Here is an 11,113-nt window from a genome sequence, read left to right as displayed (position 1 = left end):
GGTGGCACCCCTCCAATTCCACTGGAGCGCAGATCGCCTCCCCAGAGGTAGGGGAGAGCGTCTGCCATCGCCGAGCCACAGACCGGAAGTCCCGCTTCAGTCCCGGTTCCTAAACAGGACAGAAGCTTTTGTGTATGAAATGGCAAATACATTCCGGTAGGGAACCGATTCTCAACCGGGTTCTGTCTGAAATGACAAACCAGAACCCGTTTGAGAACCGGTTCCCTACCGGGAGATATCGCCTGTCTGAAATTCCTCAATGATTCAGTGACATGTAGGAAAAATGAGCACAGCAAAGGTAGGCAGACGAGCAAAATAAGAAATCCTAATGCTTCTTGCCTGTACTGCCTCTGGCCTTCTCTAGGGATTTGCTCCAAAGTGACTCACCCCCTTTTGGATGAGGGATCCCTCCTCCGTCTGCAGTAGCCTCACCAGCTCTGCTCCCTGGGAGTGAACCCTCCCTCCCACTTTGGGCGAGGCCTTTTATCTCTTCTTCCCAGGCAACACCCTCTACTCCACTACTGGTCTACGTTTTCCCTCCAAATCCCCTGTTAGCCAATCACGGTGTCCAAAGTAGACCTGGGCAATGCAGGCCCAGTAGTCACTGTAATACAGGCTTCCCTGGAGCCACTAGGCCTCCCCAGAGCCTGTAGGCCGCACCATTATAGGCCCACGATCACGACGCCTCCCCCGGACTTTGCTGGGTTGAGGAAGCACGGGGAGCGCTCAAGGAACAAGACGCTGGCGACCCCTTTGGCCCAGCTGCAAACACCATCCGGGCTCTTCCGGCTGGAGAGGCTCCCTCTGCATGCCTCCTGGCAAAGTCTGGTGGGGACAGATTCCATTGCCAAAGGCCATGTGCTTGCCGCTGCTCTCGCGGTCACTCATGCAGCTGCCAAAGCACAACGGCTCTGTCCAAAGGCGGGCCTGGGCATGCCGACGGGCCCTCCTCCCCCCAAGCGACAAGGTCCGATCTGGGGAGGTGCTGGAACTCCTAGGAATTAGACCCCCCAAGCCACCACACCCGGGCCTCAGCCCAGGTGGCCCTAAAACCAGGGAACAGAAGAAGAAGAAGAAGAAGAGATTGGATTTATACCCCGCCCTTCACTTGGAGTCTCAGAGCGGCTGCTCACGACAGGATGCTCACGACTTGCGACGCCATACTCACGCGGTCCAGCGGCGGGTGCAACGCCAGAGCCATGCTGGGCGTAAGGCGGGGGTGCTCCTCTGTGGGAGGACATGGGTGCAGCTGGGGCCACACTGGGCAGAGGCATCGCTGGTGCGGGCGGAGGCGTGTAGGGTGAAGGCAGGGGGGGCCGAGTGAGGGACGGTGGGGTGAATGGCAGTTGGCCGGGACCCTGTTGCAAAAGAGGAAGGGACGGAGGATGAGGTGAAGACTCGGCGGGCATGGCTGGCTCAGGGTCAAGAAGTCGCTGCTTGCCTCTTCTTTTGCTCAGAGGCACACGCCACATGCCACACTCCATGGCTAACACGCCAACACTCCCGGGGTTCAGGTGGACGTGCCCCATTTACTGGGCACGCAACTGAGTCTCCTTCTCCCACGGCATGCAGTTAATGGCCTTATTATAATTACGGGGCCTCAAAAGAGTCCTGTGTTGTAATTTTTCGTTACTCCTTCCCCTGGTCAGGAGTAGGGGAAGCAGGGATGAAAAATAACAATCAGGGGTCATTTCGTAGGAAAAGAGGTGCAGGAGCTGATTAGTATAACTCATTAGCATAACTCATTAGCATATGCCACACCCCCTGACATCACCGGAAGGGTGTCAGAAGGCAACACCCCCCGCTCAGGCTCCACAGCTGTTTTGGATTGCCAGCTATTGGGGGGGGGACATATGGAGATCTGTCCTCGCAGAGGAGGGAGAGCTTATACCTGAATAAAACTTGGTCTTCAAGGTGCCACTGGACTGTTTTGGGCCGGGGACAGCTCTGCAACTTACCTGGTTGCTTCTTGCTCTGACTGAGGGCTGCTGGGAGCAGGGGGTGTGGCTTGTTGCATGTGCCCGCCCCCTGGGCTCTTTACTGCCGGAGCTTCGCTCCTGTGCGCTCCGGCAGGAAATGACCCCTGATAACAATACAGAACTCTTTAAAGGCCCTGAAATTGGAATGAGGGGAATCAGGGTTCGATCCTGGAGAGGGAGCCTGAGAAACGGACACCACATCCAAGGAAGGCAGCAGGCGTGCAGCTAGTGGCCTCCGTCCCACAGCCGCTTTCTCTTCCCCCCCACTGGGCTTTGATTCATGGAGGCTGCTCCCTAGCAACAGCAGCCCGAGGACACTGAGAAGAGCCCAACGGGAGCCCGGACACAGCACGGCAAGACCAGCCGGTCCAAGCAGTGGCTGCAACAGCCCCATCCCATGTCCCCCCTCCTCCCCCCACCCACGCGGCATAGGAGATGCATCACCTCCAGACAGAGGAGGGCGGTCCATATCTTACTTATTTTATATCCCACCTTTATCCCTAATGAGGACCCAAGGCAACCTACATCCTTCTCCTCTCCTTCAATGTATCCTCACAACCACCCTGTGAGGTAGGTTAGGCTGACAGAGTGTGACTGGCCCAAGGTTACCCAGCGGGTTTCTGTGGCATTAGTGGGGATTTGAACCCAGGTCTGCCAGAAAGCACCCTGACACTCTTAACCAGTACACCATACTGGCTCTCTCATATGTGACCTCACAGGCCTATCCTCCTTGAATTAGACCTTGTGGCAGGGAGTCCTGTAAGCCCATCATGCACTGCGGCAGGGCTTTTTTTTGTAGAAAAAGCCCAGCAGGAACTCATTAGCATAATAGGCCATACCCAACAGCAGGAACTCATTAGCATATTAGGCCACACCCCTGACAGCACAGCTCATTCGCATATTAGGCCACACCCCCATGTTACCAGAAGTGTGGTCATCCAACCACACCCACCTTTTGCTTCTTATTCTCTTTACCTTGTTTGTTGTCAAAACCCAGGGCTTTTCTTTTGTAGCAGGAACTCCTTTGCATCTTAGGCCACACACCCCTAATGTAGCCAATCCTAATGAGTTTCTGCTGTTGGGTGTGGCCTATTATGTTAATGAGTTCCTGCTGGGCGTGTCCAACTTGGGAGCCAGCCAGAACTCCGTTCCTGTGCGTTCCTGCCCAAAAATAGCCCATCATGCACTGTGCTATGAATTACTTTCCTTGGCCTCTTGAGAATCTAGAGCCAATCAATTTCGTGTTGTGAGCTCAGAAGCAAGATCCCCACCTTGTGACGAAAGCAAAGCAGCAGGACAGCCCCTCTCCTTAGGGGGAGCCAAACAAAAACCTCACTTTAGCCAAGCAAGAGAAACAGGGAACTGTTGGCGGCCCCCCGTTTTTTCCCTTGCGAGACCCTGCATTCAAAATTATGAAAATGGCAGTAGGTGGTACAAAGAGGACACGAATACTTTCAGAGAACTGGTGGGACGTAGTCAGGCCGGCGCGTGCAGGATCAAGGCTCACGTCCCCACTGCGCCACGGATGCTCGCTGGGTGACCTTGAGCCAGTTATACTCTCTCAAGTCTGGCCTACCCCACAAGGTGGTGGTGGCGGTTCAGTTGCTCAGTTGATTTGCCACCAAGGGAGGGAGGTCGTTGAATAGACAATTGCTTCCCATCCTTTCTGATACCCTGGGCTATTTTTGGGCAGGAACGCACAGGAGCCGGCTGGCTCCCAAGTTGGCCACGCCCAGCAGGAACTCATTAGCATAATAGGCCACACCCAACAGCAGAAACTCATTAGGATTGGCTACATTAGGGGTGTGTGGCCTAACATGCAAAGGAGTTCCTGCTACAAAAAAAGGCCCTGGGTTTTGACAACAAACAAGGTAAACAGAATAAGAAGCAAAAGGTGGGTGTGGCTGGATGACCACACTTCTGGTAACATGTGGGTGCGGCCTAATATGCTAATGAGCTGTGTTGTCAGGGGTGTGGCCTATTATGCTAATGAGTTCCTGCTGTTGGGTGTGGCCTATTATGCTAATGAGTTCCTGCTGGGCTTTTTCTACAAAAAGATACCCAAACGTCTACCCCTGGGGAGGAGAGAGAGGGAAGATGAAGGCAGTGGCTGCCGGCCATACAGAAAACGGCGGTCTCCCAGAGCGCCCGCTCTCCTGTCCGAGAAGGGACGGGAACTGAGAACAGGAAAGCAGCAATTTAACATCAGACGCGGCCTCCAGTCATTGGGAAGAATGATCGTCTTTCCAGAAAGCCCTTCTTCTCCAAGGAGACAACAAAAAGTATTGCAGTAATAGGAGACTGCAGTTATCACGGCGATACCTGGGTAAATATTCCGGTCGCAGCAGATACAACTGTTATGTCCGTGGACCGCCACTGGGCACCCACGATACAGTGGAGCTTGAGTCCAAAGAACAATGAGGACTAGGCTCCTGCACCTTGCCTCTAGGGGAACCAATGGGGCATTGGCGGGAGGTTTGAATGGGCCAATGGGATTCCGCAGGGGTTCCCCAGACTGTATATAAGCGGCCGGTCGGCCGTTGGTTAGTGGTTCGTGTTATGTACCAATAAAGTGTGCCGTGTATTATGCGTGCCTCGGTAGTTCTTCCATGCGGCTAGACCACTACATAACAACAACGAATGCCTGTGCCTTAGAGGGGAGGAGACCCTAGATATGTTACCAGTCTCTGCCCAGATGCAGGGGTTACCTGGCTGATTGGGAACTGTAGCCCCAACAATACCAAGTCCGCCCATTGCACTGGGAACCGAGATGCAAATTCTTGACTGCAATAACAGATCAATTGCAAAATTTTTCTGACACCGATAAATTAATATTTCTGCTGTCATATGCAGACCCTACAGTTTCCTATATGGTAGCACTCTTCACCTTTGTTGTTGTTCAGTCGCACAGTCGAGTCCGACTCTTCGCAACCCCATGGACCAGCTCCCGCCAGGCCTTCCTGTCTTCCGCCGTCCTCTGAAGTTTGCTCAATTTCATGTTCGTTGCATCTATGACACTGTCCAACCATCTCATCCTTTGCCGTCCCCGTCTTCTTTGACCTTCAATCTTTCCCAGCATCAGGGTCTTCTCCAGTGAGTGCTCCCTTCTCATTTGGTGGCCAAAGTATTTGAGCTTCATTTTCATTATCTGGCCTTCCAGGGAACAGTCAGGGTTGATTTCTTTTAGGATTGACTGATTTGATCTCCTTGCAGTCCAAGTGACTCTCAAGAGTCTTCTCCAGCACCATAGTTCAAAAGAATCTATTCTTCGCCGCTTGGCCTTCCTTATAGTCCAACTCTCGCAGCCATACATGACTACTGGGAATACCACTGCTTTGACCATGTGGACTTTTGTGGGCAGGGTGATGTCTTCACCTTAGTGGCTAGTAAAATCAGGGCCAAGAACATAGGAAAATGAAATGAAATTGAGCTGTAAAACAGCAATATGTATGTGTTTCTGGAGATGGGTATCTATATTTAAGATTTTAATTCATTTAAATACTGAATGGGCAGATTTCAGAGCTTACTATATTTTAAATTTAATTCAAATTCCAGTGCTGTAAGTTGTCTTAATTTGTATATTGTTTAAATTTAAATTTTAAATTGTAATGGCCATTGGCTACACAATACATTTTACTACAACAATACCAAGTCAACCTACACCGTCTGTGGCTGGGAAATTGCCCAGAAGGTCCAAGAGTCACGTCTGATTTCAGAGGAGGAAATCTCACGCACACACACAAACGCACACACACAAAAATGAAGGGATTAATCAAATGGAAGCTTACAGGGAAAAAGCACTTCAGGAGGCCTGGAGGTTAATTAAACCCCCTATGACAGAGGCTCAGATGAAATGTATACCCCAAGTTCAAATGCTTTGAGTGAGTAAAGGAGGACTACGTCCCGGTCTGGCCGAGCAGTGGCGCCGAAGAAGCCCGTAAAGGAAAAGAGGCCGCCTGGCAAGAGTCAAAGTCGTGGGGGATGCAATGAAAGCACGGAAACGGTGGCAAACGAAATGTCCACTGACAACAAAGGGAGAAAAGGGTGAACGCGAGAAGGAGACCCGTCGAAGGCAGGCCAAAAGCACCTGTTTCTTTTCCTTATTTGTACCCCACTTTTCTCCCCGGCGGGGACCCAAAGTGGTGACAGCATTCTCTGCTCCTCCATCTTACACTCACAACAACCCTGCGAGGTAGGCCGGTCCGAGAGGGCGGGACTGGCCCGAGGTCAGCCGGCGCGCTTCCATGGCAGGACGGAGATTTTAACCCAGGTTTCCCAGATAAGAGTCCGACGCTCTAACCACTACACCATGCTGCCCCTCTCATTTCTTTCAATGCTTCGGGAGCAAGTAACTAGCCAGAAGGGGCAACTGGGCCTTTGTATCAAAGAGACGAGAGAGGAAGCTGCAGAGCAGTTGAAGGAACTCTTGGTGGAAGGGGCTGTTCACTGACCATTTGCCTGGGGGCTTCCCTGGGACTCCAGAAGCGACAGCCCGTGGACAGCTGGGTGCCCAGAAATGGCTGCTGCTCTTACGTCCGGTCCGTGGGCTTTCTGGCTGGCCACCCATGAAGCACAAGGCAGGGCTGGATGGATCCTTTGGTCCAACCCAGCTTCTGACACTCTTTTGCTTCGGACAGGCTACCGGCAGTGTGACACGGGAGCTAAAAGGGCAAATGTGATGTGTGTGATGCATTAGGCCCCTTGGCAGATACAAAAGCGGACATACTACAAAGCGAAATAGATATGATCTACAGATCTTATCCAGAATTTATAAGAAAAAATAATCTGCCGGGGGAAGTGATTGTTAAGATTCTCGAGAAGACAAGTGAGAGACCAAATTCTCAAAGCGACAAGTGGATCTACCTTGAAAATCAAAGACAAAGAAATAAAAGTGTTAAAGGATATACCATTTGAAATAAGGAGGAGGAGGAGGAAATACAGAGACTTAGTACTATTTCTACAAAAGAAAAGCATTCCCTACAGATGGATGGTACCCGAAGTCACAATCTTCAAATTCATGGACAAGGGGAAAAAATGACTCTGTTGAAAAGGCACAAGAATGTTTGCATCTACATAGTCGCCCATCAGGGGTGAAAGAACCCGAGAAAGAAGACAGCACTAACGAAACCGAAGAAGAAGGAGCAGCGACAGATTCAGATGAGGATCCAGACTCTAAGTTAGGGGCAGCTGCCCCGAAGACAAGCTATGATTTGAGAAAACAAAAATATAAGAACAAATGAGATGTTATTACACTTTGAAAACTCTATATATTTTAGTAATTAATTCTTATAATGCTTTTTAAAATAGGTCAAAACTAGACGTGGTTTAAGTTACTATATAAGCTAAAAAATAATTGTTAGATGACCACAGTCAATGACGTGTTATTGAACATGGAGCTAAAAGCTAATTTTGATAAGCAGTATGTATGACCACCATCTCTTGGGTTTTTAGTGGGATTTCTTTACTTTATCCCATAGCAAGTAGTTACCCTCCCTTATTTTCGTTCTAGTTTATTAGTATGTAGTTTTTAGAAATGCAAATTTAAAAAATCCCCTACGGGGGGCTCAAAAAAAAAAAAAGGGCAAATGTGATTTTGGGCTGTATCAACAGAAGTATACTGTCCAGATCACGCATAGTGATGGTTTTGCTTTAATTCGCTCTGGTTAGACCTCGACTAGAGTATTGTGTTCAGTTTTGGGCACTGCAATTTAAGAAGGATATAGACAAGCTGGAATGTGTCCAGAGGAGGGCAATGAAGATGGGTGAGGGACCAAGTTCTGTGAGGGCATGTTTAGCCTGGAGAGGAGACGACTCAGAGGTGATATGAGAACCATCTTCAAGTACTTGAAGGGCTGTCATCTAGAGGATGGTGTGTTGAGTTGTTTTCTGTTGCCCCAGAAGGTTGGACCAGACCCAACGGGTTGAAATTCAGTCAGAAGAGTTTTGAGCAAAACATGAGGAAGAACTTCCTAACGTTAGAGCGGTTAAGAAAATAAGAACATAAGAGACGCCAATGTTGGATCAGGCCAAAGGCCCATCATCTGACAGCAGTGCGGATTCTGTGAACTTGGACAGATCACAAGAGGGGAGGGCAGGAAGGAATGCCTCGGTGCTTAGTTCTCATGGCCGTTTTTAACACGCCCAGGGAAATGATAATCACCACTTTGGGGTCAGGAAGCCATTTTTCTCCAGGCCACTTTGGCCGGAGATCCTGGAGCTTTTTTGTCATCTTCTGGGCATGGAACAGCGGTCACGGGGGGTGGGGGGGTGGGTAGTTGTGAATGTCCTGCCTTGTGCAGGGGGTTGGACTAGATGACCCTGGAGGTCCCCTTCCAGCTCTACGATTCTATGATTCTACCACTGCGTCTTCATTCCCCTCAACATCCCAGAGAACACCGTCTCCATTGTGCCCATTTTTCAGACAAATGTAACGGAGGCTAAAGACCATCGCCTGCGGCAGGCAACACAGCCCAACCCAAAACTAGAACTGAGGACCGAGAATTCAAACCACAGAGTAGTTGTGCTTACTTGGACTGCATGCCCAGAGAGACCCGTTTTGGGGGCAAGTTCTTCGGTCGCTGGGCCACCCTTGCCTGCCGGATACTGTGGCTGAAGTGCTCCTGCATGGGCACGACTGTGGGCGACAGGAGAGGGGAACCGCTTTGCCACGTTTTCGCCCTGTGCGTGGCGCAGACGATCTCGGAGCTGCTCTGTCAGAAACTGAAAGAAGGGGAATCAGAGAGTCAGGGAGGAGCAGGGGTCATTTCCTGCGGGAGCGCACAGGAGCGGAGCTCTGGCAGTAAGGAGCCCAAGGGGCGAGCACATGCAACAAGCCCCGCCCCCTGCTCCCAGCAGCTCTCAGTCAGAGCAAGAAGCAGCCAGGTAAGTTGCAGAGCCCCACCTCCCCGGCCCCATGGTCCAAAAACAGTCCAGTGGCACCTTTAAGACCAAGTTTTATTTAGGTACAAGCTCTCCCTCCTCTGTGAGGACAGATCTGCACGTTCCCCCCCCCCCCCAAATAGCTAGCAATCCAAAACAGCCCAGTGGAGTCTGAGTGGTGGGTGTTGCCTTCTGACACACTTCCGGTGATGTCAGGGGTGTGGCATATGCAAATAAGTTATGCTAATGAGTTATGCTAATGAGCTCCTGCACCTCTTTTTCTATGAAATGACCCCCGCCCCTAAGCTCTAACTACAAACTCCACTAGCTAATCCTGAGTTTAGTTCTAGGGACTGTTTATCCCAATTCCCCCCTACACGGGAGTTAATCTGTTCAGATTCCTGGGTCCTGTCAAAATGTCCCCACATCAAGGGAGAGTCAGAAAAAAGGGGCTGCTCACAATCTTCCCCGTAACAGACGGATCACGTTAATTTACTTTCTGGTTATAAAGTGTGGGACCCAAGGGGGACTTCCACTTTTTAGCTATGGCTGATCTAGCTGCAGAATCTGTGGAGCCATTTTTGAACGCTGCATTTCATGCAGAGGATGAAGATGAGCACCCAGGCGCTGTTATTGTCAGACGTGACTTTTGAGATCTGTTGGCGAAGTATCAGCATTGGCTTGGGTCCTCAAACCACCAGATATTGAATTCCCAAATCCACCCAGCAGTTCAGTAGCAAAAAATATTCTCATCTCTGGAAATGACACCAAAAATATTGTTGATTTTTTTGGGGGGTAAAATAAAGCTTTCATAACAGACCTAGGACTGTGGCAAATTCTGCATAAACATTATTCTGCATAAACTGCTGAACTATTAGGAATATAATTAAGAATAGACAAGGGGGGAAACTGGCTAATTCATTGAGTAATGCATTATTTTTGGATTAGGAGGACTGATTTTTCTACAAGTGAAGTAAGGTGGAAAATATTAACTGCGAATATGGGAAGAGCTTTGTGAGACAACTCCTCCGACTAGAGGGCTGGCTGAGGTCTAAGGAACTCGCGGAAGTGGGCTGCCGTGGGTGCCTATTTCTTTGAATATGAGCTCTGAAGCTCGTTCCTTTGTTGCGTTCATTGCCCTTCTCATGGGCCAGCCAGTCTTTCAAAAGAAGAAGAGTAGGTTTTTATACCCTGCTTTTCTCTTCTTTAAGGAATTTCAAAACAGCTTACAATCACCCTTCCCTTTCTCTCCACACAACAGGCACTACGAGAGGTAGGTGGGGCTGAGAGAGTTCTGAGAGAACCGTGACTGGCCCAAGGCCACCCAGCAGACTTCATGTGGAGGAGGAGTGGGGGATCAAACTCAGTTCTCCAGATTAGAGTCCGCCGCTCTTAACCGTGACACCACTCTGCCTGGAGGCTACTCACTTTTGTTTGCAAGTCTTCTTTGCTGTGGCCCAGCAGCTTCAGCCGTTGCGTCCTGCTTTCTGGCTCCAAGTTCACCTGGACACCAAGGAATACGTGAGGATGAGGAGACGGGTGGGTTTGGACCATAAAATGTGAGCGTGCAAGGAGGTTAAAGGCTTTAAGCACCACAAACGGATCAAGATGTGCTCCGCTGTCCCCTCTGGGGGATGTGGGACACAGTCACTGGCCTGGCTCTTAAAGACGAAGCTATCAGCAGCCCAGGAGAGAATTCTGCTCTGCAAACACGGAATCATTGCAGGACTATAAAAAGGGACCCTTGACATTACAGTGGGACACAGTGCCGCCACTTTCTGGAACAGGGGGAAGAAAGATGGGGAAGAGTTCAAGAACGCCCCCCCCAGTCAATTCCCTTCTTCCACATGTCAAGATTAAACAGGAGGGAGGGTTCGGCATGCGCCAACACCAAGTACAACTAATGCTATTCTTTAACAAGGGTTTGCAAACCCTGGTTGAAAACCGACGGTCACGAGGCTGGTGTGACCAATGGTTAGGGCCGAAGCAAACGTCACTCCACCCAACGGCAGCGCTAAGGATGTCGTAATTAATTATATATGTTACACACCACTGTGTATTATATATGTTACACTTGAGCTGCGGTGACTCAAGTGGTTAAGACGCTGAACTGCAGGCTGTGGAAGGTCAGTAGTTTAGCAGTTCGAGACCCGGGTGCCGCATGACGGGGTGAGCTCCCGTCTCTAGTTCCCAGCTCCTGCCAACCTAGCAGTTCGAAAGCAAGAAATTGCAAGTAGATCAATAGGGACCACTTC

General features: G+C 50.2%; 1 protein-coding gene across 1 annotated transcript in view; it reads right to left on the bottom strand.

The window, feature by feature from the left end:
* Positions 1 to 662: 662 nt before the first annotated feature.
* LOC107120774 (protein transport protein Sec31B-like) overlaps positions 663 to 11,113 on the bottom strand; it is a 32,141-nt gene continuing 21,690 nt past the window's right edge. The window contains 4 exon segments of the mRNA XM_015423544.1: positions 663 to 700; positions 1,169 to 1,358; positions 8,508 to 8,699; positions 10,287 to 10,361. Coding sequence (XP_015279030.1) covers positions 663 to 700; positions 1,169 to 1,358; positions 8,508 to 8,699; positions 10,287 to 10,361 — 495 coding nt within the window.

Source organism: Gekko japonicus, unplaced genomic scaffold (assembly GCF_001447785.1).
Source record: "Gekko japonicus isolate JY-2015 unplaced genomic scaffold, Gekko_japonicus_V1.1 scaffold1909, whole genome shotgun sequence".
Lineage (NCBI taxonomy): Eukaryota > Metazoa > Chordata > Lepidosauria > Squamata > Gekkonidae > Gekko > Gekko japonicus.
The sequence above is the reverse complement of the archived record's forward strand: the minus strand, read 5'-3'. Positions and strand labels throughout refer to the sequence as shown.